The sequence below is a fragment of the Thunnus thynnus genome, chromosome 6 (assembly GCF_963924715.1).
Source record: "Thunnus thynnus chromosome 6, fThuThy2.1, whole genome shotgun sequence".
Taxonomy (NCBI): domain Eukaryota; kingdom Metazoa; phylum Chordata; class Actinopteri; order Scombriformes; family Scombridae; genus Thunnus; species Thunnus thynnus.
This window is the reverse complement of record NC_089522.1, coordinates 8,577,323-8,600,208: the sequence shown is the minus strand read 5'-3', so window position 1 is coordinate 8,600,208 and position 22,886 is coordinate 8,577,323. Positions and strand designations below refer to the sequence as shown.

The window sequence follows — 22,886 nt, the reverse complement described above, 5'->3', positions numbered from 1 at the left end:
TGAATGCGGAGCAAAAAAAGAAAAGTGTGCCAACCACCAAAAATTTAAAACTGCATTTAATCAAAAATTTAATTTAATTTTTTGGCCATTTAGGAGCAGTGGAACACACTGAAAACATAACATCTGTAACATCTGACATGTTACCAACATAGAACCTTGTTATGGATAATGTGCTGGCAAACAATTACTTATTTACACATCCAGCAGACAGTGCAACACTTGGAGTTGTGTTTCTGTCCAATGTTCACTCTCCTTCATGCTCTTTTTTGTCTCTGTTAGTTCTTGTATCTGGCTCTTCAGCTTTCAGTTTTTTCACCGGCTTTGGAAGTCAACAACCGAGTATTATCTGAATATTTTTACTGAAAACAGCTGCCTACTGTTGCTCAAAGTGAGGCAGGCAGGAAAAAACAAAACAATGGCCTAATGCCTGGGCATCATGCGGCGAAAATAGGCGAGACCTTGAATCTCTAGATGAAGCAACGCAGCAGCCTTGCGCGTCTCATGCGGGCAGTGTGGCTACTCTAACCTGTTAACATGGGCGCCGAAATGAAAAGCAAGAGGTTCCGCGACGCACACGCACTGCTCACGCATCCAGTGTGTCCCAGGGTTAAAACAGGCTAAAAGGTTCTCTCTAGACATCTATTAAGACGTATAAAGATACTCTGCTTGGAACAATAATGTGTGTCTGATATAGTTTTTCCGCAAAAAAGTACCACTTTAAAATCTTTAAAATGACGTCTACTTCTTCTCCCTCACTAAAGAGTCCAGAATCAATGAATATGCAAATATATTCGTGGTGGCGTGCAGCAGTGCAGCAGCTTCTCTGGCTCCTGGTTATGGTGTAAAGAGTGCTAGGGTCTCTTCTCTTAACGTGAGTAAGTGTGCAGATAGCATGACTGGTGCAACTAGGCCAAGAAGGTACAGCCCAACTGAACTTCTGAATATTATCAACAACTTGTCCGCCTCACTTCCACCAAAGCTTAGAGCGGCGCTCAGCAGACTGCAGCTCCTGAGGAGAGGAGGGATAAGCAGGCCGGTCTGTTAGCCAAGCTAAAAGCTAACGCAACCAGGCCAGCCATTCCATCGCTCTTTCTGGTCAACGTTCGCTCACTCGATAACAACATGGATCTTCATCAGGAGACGAGGAACTGTTGTGTGTTTTCTCCTGACAGACACTCGGCTAAACAGCAATATGCCGGACTCGACTTTTCAACTTGACAAGTTGCTACTTTTCCATGCAGATCCGAATCAGCTGTCGGGGAAACCCGAGGAGGTAGACCCTGCATATAATTATTTTTAATTATAAATGATTGGTTCCTTAGATTTTTGACGCAGGAAATCCTGCCTGACTGAATCCATGTTTTGGAGACTGTCCTTGGTACACTGCAGGTTCAAAGCGGAAATGCTCAGCCATGATGTTGACTGCTTATTTCGCTCCTGATATGTCTTGTAGCATACGAAAAACACGACATGGACATGTTAACATGGTAAAAAAATTGATTTTCATTGGAGGGGGTCTTTAAAACATCTGAGAGCTGCAGAGTTGGGTGATAATTCTCAGTAGATTTGTTGCCAAAAACGTTTCAAACAGTAATTTGTAGTTGTACTACTGTACAAATTGTTGGATTGACAGATGATCTTTGGACAGTGTGGTGTAAAAACACCACAGCAATGAGTTCTTGCCTTAGCGTTGCCACTTTCTAAGATGTACAATGATTTCATTTAATCACGTTATTTCAAAAGACTTTTCATGTTTCCACTTTAAGATGAAACATTGGCTCATAGCATTAGAATTCTGCAAGCTGCGTTAGAGCAAAGGCCAGCTGTCTGTCCACCTTCAATTTACAAATGTGGTTAAAAATGCTCCGACCTCAAAACGAATCCCCCCTCCTATTCACTCACACACACACACACACACACACACACACACACACACGCACACAAACCAACCCCAAAGGTTTGTGGTTGACAAAGCAGAGAGGAGTTGCCACTGCTCTCTGACTGCACCACTGAACCGGAATGTGGTCCAGTGAGGAAATCCAGACATTTCCAAATTTATTGTTGAATAAAGTGGCAATGTAGAAAGCGGTTGACAGGCCATTCATCGTGGCGGGCGCTGGCCCAATGGCGTGCGCGGACAGGGCTGCTGTGCTTTGATTTCCTGTCCTGGCCGCCATGACAGATGAGCTACGGAGAGGGTGGAGACGACGCAGCCTCTTACCACCACAAGGCTTCACCTCTCTGCCCACTAGTTCACCCACACTCATCTCTGCTTCCAGGACCCTCGGGTGCCGTGGGGGTGGAAGTCGTAGAGAGCGGGTATTCAGTTGTGGAAAGTGAGGGGTGCTTTGACTCTACCATTAGTGCTTAGTCAAAAACCAACATAAAAAAAATACCGTAAACTGAGGTTACCACTAGCTGATGAAACTATAAAAAAAAACAGCGGCGATCAGAGCTACTTTTAAAACTGATTGGTCAAAATAGCCAATTTCAAAGGAGGATTTTGGTAGGATATGAAGATTATAAATATGGATTAAAAGATACTACACGCTTCATTCTTAAAATTCAGCTCAGAGCTGGAAAGAGGAGTGAGCGACATACAGAAAATGTCAAGGCTCAAATCATATCCAGAGGTTTTAACTATTAGGCACAACCCAGGAGACTCTATTTACTCTAGGAATATATCAAGGGTAGTAAAGTTCAGGAGAGATTGATTGAACGATTTTGTACAATAACACGCTAATGAGATCATTTTCAGATGAAAACGAGTCAATAATAGATGGCTGAGGGGAAGGTGGGGGGGGCTGTGGCTCCTCAGATAATATGCAGAAGCTTGAGAGAAGGTTCAGAGGTGGCAATAAGAGACTGGTGACAGCAGCATTTTGGGAGAAAATTCTGCAAATTAGAGACAAAGGCAGCACATTTCAGCACACAGACAGTTCATTTTTCACATCAGTGTCTACTTTTGTTCCCAGCAAGCTGCCAAAGACATTGATGTAGGCACTATCCCTCCTCCATAGCGGTAATTATGCTGCTAGCCAATGCTTGATTAAAAGATCTAATCTGCAAACTTAGTGTTCAACATCTCCCAACAAGTTCCAGTGCTTTAAGCCTGTTCTCTCTGTCTTTGACAGCACTGCAATCCCAATGTTTTGTCGTGGACGGCAGCCAGTGAAGTGCAGAGAAACATCCTTTTGCTTTCTATTCTCTGTCGGGGTGAAGGTGTAATTGCACCAGCGTATGTATTATTCAAGAGGAAAGCATGGCGTGGATGGATATAGCCTTAACCTGAATGAAATTAAAGAGCTCTGAGGGTACAAGTCAGGCCATTTCCTGTCTGCACCAGGAATTAAAACAAATTGAGCTGTTTAATTATGGTTTCACCAAATTATCCCTCCACAACGTGTCAAAGAGCCTACTGTTGCAGCATCGGAATAAAGCAAAGTATGAGGTTACAGTAGTTTGGCAACAAGGTTACAGTGTGGAGAAACTGTAGAAATGTCCAGATACAAAGTTTAAACTTGTCCAATAGGAATGTTATTATGAAAATATGTTCACTGCAATATAACACAAGCTCTTGGGAATATTATAGCACTACCAGACAAAATAAAAAGGTTGTTAGGTCCAGTAATGTCACTATACACTGGCTGTTCAGTATCATATACTTCCTGCAGGAATATTACTACAAAGATACCAAATTAGAATACAAAAATACCAAAAGGTCATCATATATTGACCAGTGGTGAACACAGACACTTTACAAGTCCCTGTAGGGCTGTTTTATTGAACATGATAGGGGTTTTTCTTCAGGATCCCACGATCTGAGCACACCATGAGCAGCTGCATCCCTTAGAGACAGTAGTGCTGCTGACAAAGTAATAAATAGCTGTAAGTGTCCTTACCCTCTCTGAGCAGATGGGAGTAGATGAGCCAGAGGAGCAGCAGGCAGCAGAGTGACGCACCTCCACCTGCGGAGAGCGTCTTCACTCCAGACTGCATCCTACACCTTCAACCTTTTAGATTATCCAAACTTTGAACGCTCGTGCCGCTCAGATGTCAAGCAGATCAGTGGAAGAGTGACTAATCCAGTGGCGTCTCCACAGCCTGTCGTCGGCATCCATTTTGAGGTTATAATAGGAGAGGGACTGATAGTAACCCCCCTCCCACCCCCCCTTGTTCTTCAAATTACCTCGGTGAGCCGCATATCCATCAAGGGGTGATCAACACACGCGCACAATCACACAGGCTACAATGTCACCAGATCTGGCCAAGTTTACGCAGCTGTGGTTGCAGGAGCAGAAATTCACTGGCTGGCTTCTGCACAAAACTGGAAGTATGTAGAGGAGGAAGAGTGAGCAGCAGCAGTCCCCCGCAGTTTTGATCCCCTACACGGAGATGCTGATGATGCTGGTAGTAAATTCAGCCCCTGGACGCCGCTGTCACCTCTTCTTTCCCTCCTCTGCGCTCCGCACAGTTATTATTATTATTCCCAACCAACTTCTGCACCGAGCCTGGCTGTGTGGCGCTACGGAGCAACGCGCAAGTGAACCCAGGCGGACATGACTAACCTACCAATCAGCACGGAAACTTGTCCGACAACAGTCGAGCTCCCAAAAAACTGCGTTTGGAAAAACAGCTAAAGGCGCAAATGCGTCATATGTGGCCACATAGGCACGGCACGCAGCGCAAGCAAAATGTCACGTCAAAGCAAGAGCGGCGGGTCTCACGCAGCGCACTGCCGCTGGACAAAACGCACTGAGAGCGCGTCAACACGGGCGGACGGGTGCAGTGAAGTTGCAAAGGGACACACTTTGTCACCTGTATGAGCCTTTGTGGAGGCTCTGGAAAAATCTCAGGGATGATGCCTTGCTTCTCGGGCTCGAGGATAAGCACCCCTCCTCGCAAAGTCAAGTGTTGGTTACAGATGAGTGTGTTAACCCAGCCTTATTCTGTCCCAGCCGGCTCCATTTGGATGCAGGCGACGCCGAAGAAGATTCCCCCCCCCCTTTCAATCCATGGAAAGAAAACACTGCTGCTGCTACAGCACCCTGTTGCCTTGAGTTACAATGTCTGCTCTCTCTCTCTCTCGCTCTCTCTCTCTCTCTATCTCTCCCTCTCTCTCTCTCTCTCACACACACACACACACACACACACACACACACACACACACACACACACAAACAAACACACAGTGTCCTAATTCCTAAAACTTTGGGCTCCTAGGCTATAAATCCCACAGTGTAGATGATAATGCTTATTTATACACAGTAAGATGTCCCATCTCAGCCCTCAGGGAGTCACAAAGCAGCACCATCCGTCCCCACATCCTGACATGTTACTTTTCTCCATGTCTTTATGCCCTCTTTCATAGGTGGAAAACGCCCTTGAGGGCTACATGGTCCAGAGACTACAGTTAACATTTAGCACACTGGCATTCTGGGAAAATATGAGACTGGAGGACTGGTGCTACTATAAGGTGCAGTGCCTCAGAGCTCTTTAAAGCAGAAGTTACATTATTATATACTGCGTAATATCACATCAGGTCTCAAGTGTGCACACATAAGGACTGGTGCTCCCCTGTGTGAGTGTATGTGTGTGTGTGTGTGTGTGTGTGTGTGTGTGTGTGTGTGAGCTAAAGCCCTGCAGATGCCAGTCTATCTTCTGAAAGAGCACCATTTAAGACTCCCTTGCCAGTCGAGCACCATTACTAGCCAATAACTCACCCCCCTCAGACACACACACACACACATACACCAGATTCCCATGACCGGTGAATGTGCACTTTATTAGCAGATGGAGAAGTTCCCCCGGTGTGCTGCTGTGCTATCAGCCTCTCACTGAATGGCTTTTATAATGACGTATTGGCCTGTCACACCATGACTGTAATACATGAAAAATGACACACTGCAAAGACTATGCATTTGTTCAGTATTAAAGAGATACTTTGCTGATTTTCCACATGCCTTTAAACCTGCTGGTGTTTCGAGCATCTCCGTGGCCAGCTGCAGCAGCTACTACAGGGAGAGTTCGTCTGAGACGAGGTTTGTTTTCCTCTCTTTTCTTCTGCAGCGTGGCTCAGTCAGCTATCCGAGTTAAGAACCAAGCTTCAGTCTGTCAGAGTGAAGTCCCAGCAGTGTAATTAATCATAATCCATCACTGTGACTGGCAGGGTTGTAAAAATTCTGCCAGTTTATTTCTACCCCTCATATTTACCAATAATATACAAACGTATTTTTAATTGCATTTAGGCATGTGTGGATTGTGTTAATAGTGCTGCCAGTCAGACAACACTGTATGCCGCTTTAAAAGTGCTCAACAAACATTTTAAAAAGATAACAATAGTAATTTATTCATGCTGGATGCTTACACACATGCTTTATAACTGTCATGTGATTCATGTGATTATTATTATGATGCCATATGTGATTATTATGCTTTAGTAAACATGATCATTAATGCTATACTGTGTTATTTGGCTGCCATCTTTGGTCAGACCTAAGATTGTCAGTTTGTGCGTCAACAAGTATGATAGTTACAATTAATTACAGTATTATTCAAATTTTGGGGCACTTGAGTATTTTGACTATATGCTACTTCATAATTCTGTTCCACTACTTATCTGACGGTTTAGTTCCTACTTTGAAGAACAAGTTTTTACATACAAAACATATATAAATGTTACCAATGATAAAAATATGACACATTGATATAGATAAAACTCCCCTACAGTATATGAGGTATTTAAATCTTGCCCCATCTTGACCAGCTACAACATTAAAATGTTGCTTACATCAGTAACAGAAATGCTACGATATATCACTTTGACAGGGGCCATTCTGCTGCATAATGAGCACTTTTATTTTTTGCTACTTCATGTATATTTTGCTGCTAATACTTCTGTACTTGTACTTAAAGCAGCTACAATCAATATTTTGATATTAACATTGGATCACATGATGAAACATGAGCTTTTGAGTGTCTTTCAGCTCATTGTCCAGGTTTGGGCTGTACTCTACTTGCCAAGCAAACAGCAGACAAAGTTAGCAGCTAGCTGGATAGTTGAGCATTTAACAGCTTCCTTGGGATTCGCTAGACACTAAAACACAGCTAAAAGGAGAGTGAATATAGGACTTATATTTGTCAAGTGGCCAAAAACTTGACTCCAAATGAATGCTAATGCTGCTCCATATTTGCTTGTTGTGTAACTTTGCTAACATATTAACAAAAGGTAATAATATGTCAATGTTCTGTTCACAGCTTGTTTCTATTGATCCAATCTGCCAAGACATCAATTAATGCAAGTTTAAGTAATATTATGAATGTAGGATGTTTACCTGTAATGCAGTATTTTACACTGAGGTATTACTATTTTTACTTAAACCTGCATTAACTGATTTTTGGCCACTTGGGGGCAGCAGAAACAAGTTGTGAACACAACAGTGACATATCATCACCTTTTAAGTTGGTATGGTGAACTTGTTAGCAAACAGTTGCTTATTTCCACATCCAGCAGTTATGAAGCAACATAATTATTAATTTGCAGTCGTGTTTCTGTCCACCGGGTGAATGTAAGTCCAATATTCTCTCTTTTAGCTCTGTTTTTGCTCTCTATCAACTCCTGAGGGAAATATCTGGCTCTTTAGCTGTTAAATGCTCCACTATGTTCCCCAGCTAGTCTACAGCTAACTGTGTCTGTTTGCTGTTGGGTGCTGAGCAGGTAGTGTACAGTGGGGGTTTAGAGCTTTTTTTTATGCTGAAAACAGCTGCCTACAGCATCTGAAAATGACACTATGAGAGCGGCAACAGTGAAGAGTCGGGTGATAATTTTCTGTAAGTTCATCACAATGAATGACACCTGTCACATTACATGGTCATTTGATACATTGTTGTAATAAAAAATATCGATTATAGCCGCTTTTAGTAAAGGATCTTTCTTTCTGTCTAATGATCTTTTATTCTCGAGTCGTGCACAGGGCTCTTTGGCTTGTAGGATGAGCTGCCTGTACAGTTGTTGAAGCTTTATATTTCACAAGAACAAATTTGGTGACTTGCTTGTTCAATTTATCAGATGTGCAGTTGCTTATTTATTCATGTCTTGCTTTTATGACAGTCTGCTCGTTTGCAGGTCCATTTGTGACTATTATGCAATTTAGTTATATTATGTATAATTTTGTTTGATTATAGTATCTGTTGTGCCAATAATTTTGACATCAAATCAAATCCCTGTCCGGGATGCCATTTTGAAATATCTGTCAATGCTTTTAAATTTTGGAGAAAGCAGATTTCTACATAAATTCAGCAAAATGAGGCAGAGGTTCAGGTTGCAGCACTTCCAGCTGGAACAATAAAGACTGAAGTTTGCTGACGTCAGTGCAGAGGTAGTTCTTGTGTGACAACAAGAGACTAAAAACCTTGGAAGGTGAATCAAAAGAAACAACAACAACAGGAGCAATAGTTGATTAAGTGTCTCTGTAACCTGATTACATTTACATTTATTCATTTGGCAGATACTTTTGTCCAAAGCGAAGTACAACAATCCAAACCACAATAGATCAAGGAGAGGCCTTCAAGGTTAAGTGCCGCCATCTCACACCAGTGCCACAACATTGCAGTAACATGTACATGTATAGCCAATGATATTTCTTGCTTGGTTTTTTTTAAGACAGAGAGAGAAAGAAGGAGAGATGGATATAGAGAGAGAGGTGATAATACATGAGTGACTGCTCTCAGAGGAGGTAGGTCTTTAAGCTGATGAGAACAGAGATATCAAGCATTCATATCTTCACTTTCCCAAACCTACCACTGCATATTGCAGCTATTTTCTTTTTGTCTCGTTAATCATTTATGTTCACAGGTTTTCACATTAATATGGTTTTACTGGAACAGGTGGAGAATTTGTAACAGTTAATTTGCAACATTTGTTAAATCACCGGGGGGAGGGAGATTAGGAAACCCAAAATTTATGAGCACGAACATTTGGATACGCAGACACCCTGGAAATGTGATTTCTTAGTCTCTATCAAAGACAGGCCATAGCCATGCAGACCCAATCCTGTTCACTGGCTTCGCCTAAAAAAAAACTGTATTTTGTAACATTTTAGTAAAAATCTGAGTATTTGGAAAGTACTGAACATAAAGATAGATGAGAGTGTAGTAATGCTTTGAAGACATTTAGAGGAGGTGAATGTTTTTGGTGATTTTAAAGCAAATTTAAAATGAAAATTTAACATTATCGCAACAGCATGATTTTGAAGAAAACTTCTACATGAAACTCTGCAAAATTATGGTAATTTGGGCAAAAGACTGTATTTTCTATCCTTGGCCCAGGCTACTTTAGGTCAAATATGACTGAGGAAACCAGGATACTGACTAAATTCAGCGTCAAGGCTGTCCCCTTTTGCAGTGCTCATAGTGTCCAGCTGAGCTTTCCACATCCCAAGATGATCAAAAGTTGCAGAGCAGGTGAGCCCTCAGGACCCAGCAGTATTATACCTGATCTGCAGACGGTCACGGCAGCTGCTGGCTCTGCCTCCTGAAATAACTCTCCATGTTCCACACTGATGTCTGCTTGGTTTTAACAAGCGTAACTCCCTTCTCGCTCCCTTCAGCCGGACAATGTGAGCGACATGCCAGTCAAATGGAATACGGACAGGACCCCTTTTTCTGCTCCGCTGGACAGAGAGTCATGTTGACAAGCCGCTGCAGAAAAGCAAAGGAGCGTCTGTCCTTTTGAGGCGCAGCGGACCTTGAAAGAACAACACAAACAAATTCGAGTGCAACAGCAAGGTCCCTTACGCAATTACTGGAGATGCAACGTGCTGCTCATAATGATTTAGACTAAAAAAATTTTTCCTTCTTTATAGCTTCTTGTTACAGATCATCACAAGAGAACAGCAATCTGCTGCAGCACTCACATGTCTGTACATAATGAAATAAGGCTAAATTAACATTGGTATTTTTGCATAAATATATGGCTACTTTGCTGTTCTCAAATGCTGATACATAGAGCACAATGATTCAGCATAGCCAGTTTGTGAGGGCGTTCACATTTCCTGTTCCAAACACCCTGGGCCAGTAATCTTTTCAGCACACCATAAAAAAGCCTAATAGGTCTCCGTAGATTTGCATATAATAACATTTGCATGTATTAAAATATTTATTGTGGCATGAGTAATGTGGGAATAAAAAAATAATGCACACTGGCTCATTAATTATACATGCACACGTGATGAGTCAATCAGATATGATGGTTAACAACATAAAATCATGTAACAGCTGTCTGACAACTACTGAGACTCTCAGCTCATCAACAAAATAATGTAACAATATCCAAACAGCTTGATTGACAGGTGATAAACACAACAGTAAAGAACAGTTAAAATCTTGTGATTTGAATATCTTTGAGGATTATGACTTGATCATGCACATTTAATTTGACCAACTGATTTAATTTCAACATCACATAAACTATGTTATTACCAGTGATGGAAGAAGTATTCAGATAATTTACTTAAGTAAAAGTACCTATAAATCAATGTAAAAATACTCCATTACAAGTAAAAGTCCTGCATGAAAAATCCCGCTTAAGTAAAAGTACATAAGTATTATGAGCTTGATGTAGTTAAAGTATTGTAGTAAAAGTAGTGGTTTGGTCCCTCTGACTGATATATTATTATATATGACATCATTAGATTATTAATACTGAAGCATCAGTGTTAGAGCAGCATGTTACTGTTGTAGCTGCTGGAGGTGGAGCTAGTTTCAACTACTTTATATACGGTTAACTAGTTTAGTCCAGTGGTTCCCAACCTAGGGGTCAGGACCCTCCAAAGGGACACTAGATAAATCTGAGGGGTCGTGAGATGATTAATGGGAGAGGAAAGAAGAAAAAACAAAGTTCTGATTCACAAATCTGTTTTCAGCTTTTTGACTTCTTCTCTAATCTTTGATTTTTGGTGAAATATTGGATCATTTGAACATATATTGAATTGAAACCATGTGAGAGGTTTTGGTGGAGCTGTTAACAACTCATACACATCTGAAATGTGACCCCGACTACGCACTGCTTTTTGTAAGACGTCAAAAGCCCAAAAGGTTGGAAACCACTGGTTTCATGTTTAACATTGTGTTGTATTTTAAAAGCTTGTCATATTATTCATTGTGTCAAATCTTCATCTGAAAAGTAACTAAGCTGTCAAATTAATGTAGTGGAGTAGAAAGTACAATATGTCCCTCTTAAATGTAGTGGAGTGGAAGTATAAAGTAGTATCAGATGGAAATTCTCAAGTAAAGTACAAGTACCTCAGAATGGTACTTAAGTACAGTACTTGATTAAATGTACTTAGTTACTTTCCACCACTGCTTATTACAACATCAGTCTACAAGCAGAGGCCATACAGGGTTGGTTTTGTTAACTAATATTGACTTATCAACTTCATAAGAGTTATAGAGATACTGAAGTCTGATCAATAGTGCCGAGTCAATGGTGGGCCAGTGATTTTCAACACCACTCCAAAGTCACCATTAGTGATTTATTGGCCTGTTTGCATGTGGAATGGAACCTCTGAGAATGTTTCAATTACAAAGTGTTTTTCTTGTCTGTCCCCTCTCAGCTGTTTGGATCAAAACACTAACTTGGGAAATTCAATAAGGCACCATGCCCTGAGATATTTCAGCCTATTTTCTGGCCTGTCAAATTCTGAACTGTTGGTGCTGATAGCCCAAACAAAAAGAGTTACCCTTAAGACCAGGATAGATACTGAGCTCCTTTTTAAGTTTTCAACAAACACGCTCTCACTGTTGCTGCATCTTATTGTTCTGCAGGAACGGTGGCTTTGGAGTGTTTGTTCTTGATTAGGAATGTTTAATGGCCTCTACACATTCAATTATCAGCAGCCTGCTCTGCCAGTCGATAGTCATCCTCTCATTAATGGTCCAGAACTGATTACCAAGGACAGAGAGAGAAATGGGTGAAATGTTATTTATTCAAAGCACTAATTAAATCCTCCTAGGTGGGACTTTCAATCCCACAAGAAACTTTGCCAGTATTTTACTAAGTACCACTTATAGTGATAGTATGCCTAAAAATAACAGCGACTGTGAAAAACATGTTTCTGGATTTCTTTGTAGCTTCATTTTCTTAATAGTTGTTTGTGTTGCCACTGCTGATAGAACTGGAAAGTTATGTTGTTTTGGCCCCTGTTTTTTTTTTTATATCATTCTGCCATACACATCTAATCTACCTCAGATATACAGTACACCTTTCACACTGCTGCCAAGGCTTCCTATCGAGGAACACGGCTCGAATTGTAGCCCTGTGGAGCAAAAGATCTCAGACAAATATTGATGTCATGTCAAAACCTTTGTCTGTTTATGTTTGTTTTCTGTGTTGAACACAACATGGAGAAATAAATGCTAGAAAAGTATTTTCTGCCTCTTTTTGCAGTCAAGGCTGCACAGATCCTCTCTCTCTTGATACTAACTGGAATTAATGAAGTCGCTGCCAAACAAGCTGAAGGACCTCCTCTTGATGGACCACTTTCCTCTATAGTTCGGATCAAATGATAGCCTTCACATCCTTATGCACCATATCGTTAGCGCTGAGAGGAACCGTTCAGTTAAAGACTTTCAAAGGCTGAACTAGGCATGCTGCCAACGGCCTATTGTTCCCGTACTGGGCCTCCGGGCTTAAGCTCTCTCACCAGCACTGGAAGGAGACGATTCACATGGGGGTGTGTGCAAAGTTTTTGTGTCAGAATTAATGCTCCCGGAAATGTCAGTGATGAACAGGGGGGGGTTTTTGTTTTTTGTTTTTTTTGCACCTAGTGGCTCCCAACGTCAATTTGCCTTGCTGCTGTGACACAACAGTATCAACTATGGCAAGCAATAAAAGGAATTTTTCCCTGGGTCATTTTCCCTCCCCTCTTCATTTTTCTGTGCTCGTTCATTTTGTCTCGCTTATTTCCAAGAGTCAAAGCTCCTCTGTCTGAGGAAATATGTGGAGAGGTACGGTATCTAAGGGATGCTGAATTTTTCTCATATTTTGTTGGATTTAGACGTAAAGTATTCCATTTTTACAACACAATCCTTTTCTAAATGTTTGTAATAGAAAAAAAAATGTAAATCAGGATAATCTCTCTGTTTACAGTATGTTTTGCTGAACATACATTGGAGGTTTTCTTGGAACTGCCTCTATTGTCCACCAGTGGCAATTACAGAATAATGATACATTGAATTTCCTTTCATTTCCAAAGATTCTGTTGAGTCGGTTCCTTAAAGACATCATCAGTAGGTGCCCAGACTGAGAGCGAGGCTGAATCCAAAGCAATGTTCCGATTACCCTCCTATGGCCCTAAGCGCTGAACCCTCACAGACTTTAATTGACGTCCCGTGTGACATCTCTGTTAGTGTCTGAATGTAGGAGGGTGTGAGGGCTTCAAACTCTGTCTGAGGAATGGGACAGCACTTTGTAAAATCACATTACTGTGACAAAGGAATTTCTGTGGATAGTAGAGTGTGAGGCTGAAATTACAGACTGTATGCAGTTTGATTGTTACTTGTTTAATTGGAGTGTTGTTTGTTCCCTGTTTATATGAAAAACAGAACTGTTGGACCATATCAAGATATCTGTCACAGTCAAGTACACATACATAATAGGGGTTAGTATATGTGTACATTGCAGACTTACCATTGCACTGTCACACCACTATGCATTTTGGGTTACTCCCTTGAGCAAAAGTCTGCAGAGTTGCAAACTTATAGAAAACATGAATAAGGGCTCAAAAAGGCCAACAAACACCGACTAATTTCACAGTGGCACAGCCCTGAGCCCCTAGGGAAAGTTTTACTGTGCATATCAACCATTATCTATCTCTGTTATACAATGTAAAGCAGCAGATCCTGAACATTGTTTGCATAAATTGTCAATGTCAACAGCTGTCAACTGACATTTGAATCCCTGGAAACAAGTTAGTTTAGAATTCCTGTCTCATATAGCACATTTTATCCCCTCATGACCAAGCGCCCTCACACACTAAACGCCTCCCACTTGGCAGGTTACATTAACCGGTCCACAAAGGCTCATACTTCAAGTTCAAAGAATGAATGCTGAAAAGTTGGTGACACTTAATTTGGTATACAATACAGTAGGAGTATTAACTAAAGTACAGGAGAAGAAAGGAACGAATCAGTAACAACCTGACAATTGATTCGAACTAACAAGTAATTTGTTCAAATTAATTTGAACACAAGCCATATCGCAATGTATCGGAGATACAATTTACAGTAATTGTCATAAGCATATACTATATGGCCAGTGATGTCTAACCATCAGCAGTCAGAGAGAGCGTTTTTCCATTCAGAAGAGTCTTTACATTTTCCTGTGTGGTGTCATATAACTGCACTATGTGTCAGACAAGGTTGTAGAGCTGACATTATTCCTCTCATTTGATACCTCCGCTGACTCATGTCTGAGGTAAACTAGCTGGTGAGTCCTCAGATTGTTTGTCGTTGTAGAGTAAGGCAGCTGCTTTTTACAAAGTTGGGAAACAGCCTTATCTTTGTTGGTCATTTTGACGTCTACAGTGTAGCCCCCAAAATACTTCCTCACACTGCTTCTCAGATGCTTTGGTGTCATGATCATCCAATTAGCTTGGCTTTGCACATTACTGTCCTTCTCTATTTTTATTTATTAGCTTAGTTTACTGATAGATCAAAGATCTGCGCTAGGTCAAGCTGACAGTGAATTTTAAGTTTGAATTTCGAATAAAAAGTGACAGCCCTAGTAACAACTCATTCGTTACTAATTTCTTAGACATTAACTAATATTTTTGTGCAACCTCAAGTAAAATGGTTCATTATACTGACAAGTTGCTAATTAATCCCTCATTACTTCATGATAATCTTATCATTTTTGTGCCCACCTTTAGCTCCAAGACTGTTGAACACATTATTACAGATGACTGATCGTTAGCATCATGCTTCATCAGCCAAGCTACATGTAGGTTAGCGTTTGCCACATATGCTTGGCTACATTTCATTCATCACTTCTTTTCGGACATTTAGTCAGTGATCAGTGATCAAATAATCTTGTCATTGTGATGCCAAACAGCAACAAAGTTTATGTAAAATTTCAGATGTCAGAAATAACTAAAAAGAACAGAATAAAATGAGCAACAAGTACCATGTGTCAGGAATAAAGAGCGTTTGCCATTTGACAATCGACACGTCATTTTCCCTTGAGGATTTTAGCTGTCCACCAATAACAAGTCAGAAAAAGAGCCGTGGTCAACAGAGGTGTAAATTATAAATCACCTTGCTGATTCAAATCATTTTGTTCAGTTCAGTTCAAAAGTTCTATTTCCTGACTATGTAGTTTGCTTATTTTCGTTAAAGCTAAGCAATCTCATCACCATTCAAAGATGCCTCAGTAATAAGTGATCATCAGTATTCATATCGCTGCAACATTCTGGGTGGGTTCTGACTGCCTTGAGCAACTTCAGTCTGTTTCTCTATCAAGCTTTTACGTTCAGTTCAGAACAAAAGCTTCAGGGTGTGATCGGAGAAGCCTAGTGTGCAGTGGTTTGGGTAGAAGAGGTTACAGAACACCATCGTAATTATCACTGATCTTGTCCACTTTCGAGGCATTTCATCTGCAACAAGCCCAATAGTGATTCATTATAGTCAGTTCAGTTTGGAAGATTTGGTTTTATTGATTTGTTAGTACAGTACAGTATGAACACCTATAGTGGTCAATTCTGCTCTAACCGATCCAGAAGAATGATGATTTACCAGGCCTACAGTTAGCTAACACAGCCACAATTAATGCTTGTCAGTTAACTTTGTATAGCCTATTATGCAAAGCTTCAGGTTCACCACTCAAAATGTTCACATTGACTTTCTATAACAGTGGATTAGTAACCTCTGTATAGTGTGATAGTGTGGAACTAATGCTGAGAGACGGCATGAGACCACACATTTCTTCTGATGTTTTTCTTGATTTCTTTTCAGGTGTGAGTTTTCCTAAACTGTTACTCTACAGTTTAGTAAGATGCAGTTTAGCCTTGCATCTTGAGTAGATTTTGCCTCATGTTGGGTTAAATTACATTTCCAATTGTGAGTTGCTGCCATTGCCGCAGTGTTGGAGAGCTGATGCAGCTTTAGAAACCATGTTGATGAAATCAATACTGACTGACTAGAGGACCCAAAGCACCCTAAGGTATCACTGCTGGAGCAAAGGCTTTTTTGAGAGTTCATAACATCATAAATAAGAAATATATGTTTTACAGTTGAAGAACCAGTGTGTAGGATTTAGTGGAATCTATTAGTGAGGCTGCGAAACTTGCCAATGTTTGGTTTGTCCTTTCTGGGCTACTATAGAAACATGGCAGTGCAATATAGTGGGCTCCGTGGAAGAGGACCCGCTCCCTATACAGATATAAAGGGCTTATTCTAAGGTAACAAAATAAGCCATGCTCATAAAGACAGAGGACACTTAGTTTAATGTCATCACTGGGGCAAAGTATCATCACATCAACATTTTTCTTGCATATGTTAGAAACAGCAGGTTCACTTGAAATTTGCAAGATAGACTGAACAACGTCAACCGAGAAAGTGACTATAATTTACACTTTAACGCTTCATCCTACAAACTGCATACAATATGCCCCGCAATCACTAATGCTCAAGCCTAGAACATTTCTTGCCTCATGTCTACAAGGCGGCTGTGAACGCATCCTCTGCCCGTCTCTTCTCCATAGAGACACGCCGCTTTGGATTTCCATCAAGGCTGCTTTTAATGGGAGCTGTTGTAATCACTGCCTGTAGGCCTACGGGCGTCTCTGGTTTAATCTTGGTTCCAAACTCCTCAAGCCCCGGGCTCTCTTCTGTGTCAGCCCCGCTTTCATCACACGGGGAAAACTGAATATGGAGGAATACCTTCAAACCACTGAAATATGTATAGGCGTACCCTGAAACTGACAAATGTGTGCAGTTTATGTTGGTTGAGTGGGTGACTCGGGTGCCTTTGGATTTCAACACAGCGCAACAGCACCTACCCGCTGTGCTCCACTTTGGTCTTCACCTCCAACAGAAGGGGAAAGTGATTTGTGACAGGGCTTACTGTCACTGCCGAGAGAAGCAACAGGGACAATCAAAAGTGCAGCAGTACAGTAACAAAGTATCTCAGGCTTGTTTTTTTCCCCCTCTCTCCCAGTTTCTGTCTATCTTTCAGCTCCTTTGATGCGTTTCCATGAGAACAGCGAGACAGAACAGGTAGGTGTTGTTGCCCCTGGTGTAGAAACAACCAAACTGAGCAGGGAGGATGCAGTGCTGGAAGATTTTTGTTATCTGTGTCTCTCCAGCCCAAGCACAGTGAGGCATAAAGCGAGGCTTCATTTCTACACACATGTGGCCTTGAACATGTACAAACAGATAAACACAGCACACATGTATCCCATCACACGCATACACACTCTGAAAAATATGACAATGCATGTCAAGGCTGTGCTCTGGATAGTGATGATGTAGATTATTTGCGCTGAATTATCATATCCTTCTCTAAATGGTTTTAGAAGTCAAATGAAAAAAAAGAAGAATTGAGTCTGGCGTGTTACAAACAAATGTGGCTTCAATATGTCTGTATTCCAGGCAAGCAACAGTACCCACAAGAGATTTTAAATCTCTTGGGAATGTTTGTATCAGACAACTTTAAAGATTCAGGCTGTTCTGTACATACAAGGTTACGCAGGGCTGCAGAGATCCCATTTGTGAGAGCCTCAGAGTCTCTCAATGCCATTTAGAGCCTTCTTGGACACCATGACAAAGTGGAGTAGTGCAGCACTATTCATCTTCCAGCTGTGGCCAGGAGCCTCTGACACCCAAGCAGACAGAGGGAAATGAAAAGAGGGTGCAGCAGCCAATGGCGCCATACTTTATCTGCCGTGAGACTTGGCTTATCCTCCAGCTGTGTGGGCACAGCCTTTGAATGCAAACAATATGGCTTCAGAATGTAGGGCAGGCGGGAAAAGAAGCTTGGGTGGTTAAGTTGCGGCTGCAAAAGCTATCAATGAACTTTCTCTGCAGAGGATTTAGAAGTTATGACGTCTTTAAACGGGAGGTATTTGCATGACTGTGAACATAATGTGAACTGTCAGAATATTATTGGATAAATCTGGTTTATTACAACTTCTTGGGTCTTATTCTTGTAGCTTTGGCCATCATTTCTATCATAATAATACTGTGCTCACCAAGTTCATCAAGTAATTGTTGAATTCTGGGAACACAGTGACCTCGCTACAACAAAGTTCAATGGGACAAGAAACATGAGCAGCCAGATGGCAAAAGACACTAAAAGACTTTTACAGACACCGTAAAAGTCGTAAAAAGCCAATAGTTCATCCAGATTATTGGTTCCCAACATTTTTGGCCAGTGACACCTAAAAATGAAGCGGTAAGTGAATTTCCATCCACCTGTTTTTATTCACATTTTAAATTTGATTATTAAAAACCCTGAGTGGAAACACCAAAAATTCAAATTTTTTAAATTGATATTGCAAAAAAGTTTTTACACTTGCGATCCCTCATCAGGTTGAACAGGTTTAATATGTCGATGAGTTGTAGGCAGCTTATCTAAGTTCATTTCTCCTCTAACATCTCCTGCATTGTTTCATCTGAATAAGAAAAAGCCAATAAGTGGACCTTGAATTTAGATTATTTTGTCTATTTCCAAAGTCAAGAATGAACTTTCACGTTGCACGATGTAATAAACCAGAATTATCCTTGTCATGAGCAAAAATGTCATCATCACAATACTTCTGTGATCACTGCTCCACAAGTCACTCAGTATGCTAAAGTCGCCTCTGTCACACAGAAATTCAATTTTAATATCCTTCAGCCAAAGACAAGTCCATATTTCCTCCACAGCAGGAGCAGTCAGCAGGTAAACTCTCTCTCCCTCAGACTTCTTATAACAAGTCAAATTTATTGGCTACACTGAATCATTTCTTCAGTTAAAGTGTGAATTACAAGGAACGTTTTTGATGATCTTTCTGATTTTCTACAGCAATTTAAAAGCTATCTGTCTATGTAAGAGCTGTTGAAATGATAGGCAGTAATTTAATCTGCGCTCCTGAAATTGCACTTTGAGAATGACGGAGAGGGGGACAGAGAGAACTATAGACCGAGATGTCTCATGTGTCATCTTTCTTGGGCTGACATGAATTGAATCAAATCTGCCAAACTCACTACTCTAGTTTGTTGTAGTCAAATATTAATATCATAAAATGAGAGTGACTGAATCTGCACAGTGCTGTTCAACACCCTGCAGCACTACAATCAGTACCTCTGATCAGCAACATTTCACTTTGTGCTAAAAACTGTGGAGGAAGACATTTGAACATTTAACACAAGTACAGTTGCAGTTGAACATGTCAATGTAACCACAAAGGGTCAGTTAACCACAAAAAACATATTCTCTTACTTATATGTCAGTGGTATGTAGTTTTGGTTTGATTATTCGAGGTATTCCAGATTTCCTCTAACTCTGTTCAGAATTTCTGTTCGGAGACATAAATGAATAATAATAAAGAAGAGGAAACAGCTCGATGCCATTATAGTAAAAAGACAACAAACATAATTTTCAGCTATTTCAGTTCCAACTCAAATGTATCAATTTTTTAAATAAAAACTTGTAAAAACAACGTTGTCAAAGCCACAGCCAGAGTGGTCTTCCAAACAACAGCTTGTGGTCAGCTGGCAGTAAACATACAAACTCACTAACAGTAGTTACCTGCTACCTCAGCTGCTCCCATCAGTCACAGGACCCTCTGCTTGCAGGTTGAATTTTGTTGAATTTTGAGCCATGCTTGCTCTGTGGCTCTACAGGGCAATGTTGATCTGTTGGTCGGTCCTGACTGAAATATTTCCCAACAACTACTGGATGGACTGCCATGAAAGTTTGTGCAGACATTCATGGTTAAAGCTTAATACTCTGGTGATCCTGACTTTTCATCTTCTCAAAGTTTTTATTTGAGCAGTACTTTGGTTTATTATTATCATCAACTAATGACATTCCCATAAGTGTAATTTAGTGTTTATTTAACAAATGTTAGCATGCAAATTTGCTAAATGGTGAAGATGGTAAACATTATATCTGGGAGACATCTGCATGTTAGCATTGTCATTATGAGCATGTTAGTGTTTAAGTGTTTAAATGTTTGGTAATTACATTCACTTGATTGCATTATAATTGTACATTCAAATTGTATTGGGATGGAGGCAGAATTTTCAGAGACATCTATCTCAAAGCCCAAGCAAATAAAGCTCAAACTATGTGCATGACTATACTGTGTTAACTTAACCACAAAGGGTAAGTGAGAAAATCTAATTTTGTTCATTATTTGGGAAGACCAACCCTTTTTTTACACAGCCAGATATGTGAAGGTTGTGTTTCTAAAGCAAAACATTGTTCTCCAAAAGAGCACTTCTTGCCCACTGTAATTATTTTGTTTATTTTCAGTCATGCAGCTAAACTGTAGTGTGGCAGCCAGCTGCAGATGCACAACCACAGCAGGAAGTTTGTGTTTGCTTGTCAAGCAGTCGGAGGCCAAGTGACTCTACAGTCCTGGAACAGCAGTCTTGTCTCTGCAGCTTCCCATCATGTTGTCTAGCTCTCAGCGGTGCACATTAACATTTTATGGAGGAGCAGTCAATGTGTCTACCAAAAAAAAAAACAAGAAAAAACAAATTATTGGAATTTGCGGTGGAAATTTTCACCGCCCTCATTTTTGCCATTCATGTTCATTTCACCTCCCTCATGAGCTTCTGCTCTATTGTTACCGAATTCACAGCACGGTCCACTTAAATGTCGAATGGCAGCTCCCTTTACTTTGCATAGTGATTATAATGACTCATCCTCTTACAGAAGAGCTAATCTTAGCATCCATTTAGCAAAGAAGTGTTCCACCATTATGACAAGTGACCCCTATTTCTTTTCATGGAAACGACTGCCTCCTGCTTGAATCAGAGAATGGCCGGCGGGCACATAATTCAAATACTGTCCAGAAAAGTGCTGCGCCTGCAGATTACAAAGAAGGCCTTGAACTGCATGAAATATTAAAGCATTAAGAAAAGATGAGGAAGTAAGCCACAAAATCTCACCAGTGTCTAGACTGGTGTGTTGGTGACATTGCGAGAAATGTCTGGCCCTCCTCCCACATCGGAGGTGATATATAAAACTCCAGAAAGTGAAGAAACAGTTTTGGTGGTTCATGGAAGCGAGATGCTACATAGCAGTGCAAAAAATAATTACATAATTTAGAAAAAAACTGAAAGACCAAACAAATAAAAGTAGGTAGAAAATGAGAAAGGCTGAAAACAAGGACATACATGCACAGGCAAAGAATGTGAAAGAGCAGCCAGAAGAGATAGAGAGAAAAAAAAATAAAACAGACAAAATGAAAGGAGGCACAAAGAGAAGCAATGAAAAAGGGAGAGCGAAAACTCAGATCAGGGGTAATCAAGCATGAGGCAGTTGTGCAAAATTTACAGCCGTAATTTGGAATCCCACAGCCCTGGCATCTGGATGAAGAGGGAAGCACAACAGATTCTCATTTGCCAGAAACAGCCTATGCTTGGTGGACGCTTCCCTCTCCCTCCTCCCTCTCTGCTCCCTCTGTGTCTCTGGAGTGCCTCTCCATCCTGCACCGTGCACAAATGAAACTTGCGTCACAAGACAGGCACCATATCTCCACTATACCTGAGCAGCCAGCCTTGAAGACACACCGCCGTGAGGGATCATTTCAATTGTGGAGGGCAAAAAGGAAAATGTGAATTGATAGACTGAGCAGACAAAAGGAAGGACACTTTTCTTTTAGGGCATGTCAATCCCCTTCTAAACTGCAGCGCTGTTTTGGATTTCCTTTAAAGTAACAATAGGCAACATCTTCAAATCCACCACACAAAGTTTCTCCGGGGAATATTTTTATCCATTTAAAGGGGCCCTACATGTGAATGGGGTTTCAAGGGATTATAGATAGGCGCTGTTTCAGGGCCCCAGGAGAGCAGTTTCCATGGGGTCCACACTCTGTAGCAGCATCCCTGTGGGAAAAGACCACAAGGCTGAGAAAGGCAGAGACCACAGTGGAAATTTTTCTTCTATTTAATTTCCCAGAAGAGCGTTGCACAACCCAAAAGAGATAAAGTCCATCTACTGTACAGGTATTTACAAATTTAATTGGCTAATGAACTCTCTCAGCCGATGACATTTACGTGCACTCCGCCAAAATTATCCATCCATACATTTTTAAGTAGGTCCTCCAGCATCGTGAAGGGTTTCCAGGTCAGACAGAATATATGGATTCCTCAAGTGAGTTCTGCTTGCACCTGGGCTCCCCTCCCAGTAGGATATTCCTAGAATACCTCTAAAGGGAGGGTTCCCATGGAGCACCTGCAGATGCCTAACTCATCTTAGCTCCTTTCAACATGAAGGAACAGCAATTCTACTCTGAAATCTCGATTGTTATCTGGGCTCCTTTGAATGTCTCTTACATGTGTCTCTATCTCTATCTAGCACATTAGCAGCAGCTTCTGTATGACATAGGTGTCTACACTGGACACGTTCAGCTACAGTACTGTCATGTGGTCAGTCACGTTTTGGCACTGCTTAGAGCCCACTGCACAATCATCACAGTTGATTATAAAATACTAGATTAGAGCTGAAGTGTATCTGTTCCTTAAAATAAGTGTGAGATGAACAACAGAAAAACAGCTGAAACACATCCCAGCAGCTTGTGTCCAGACACCCACCCTGTGATGGAAACACGTTTTGAGAGTCTAAAGCTGCAATATAAAATGTATGGTCAACATAAGTTTTGAATGTAGACTGGTAG

General features: G+C 40.9%; 1 protein-coding gene across 1 annotated transcript in view; it reads right to left on the bottom strand.

Moving 5' to 3' along the window:
• tafa5l (TAFA chemokine like family member 5, like) overlaps positions 1-4,145 on the bottom strand; it is a 50,362-nt gene extending 46,217 nt beyond the window's left edge. Inside the window, exon 1 of the mRNA XM_067591522.1 lies at positions 3,903-4,145. Within this exon, the coding sequence (XP_067447623.1) occupies positions 3,903-3,999 (97 nt within the window). The 5' untranslated portion in view covers positions 4,000-4,145. The remainder of the gene's footprint in view (positions 1-3,902) is intronic.
• Positions 4,146-22,886: the final 18,741 nt, after the last annotated feature.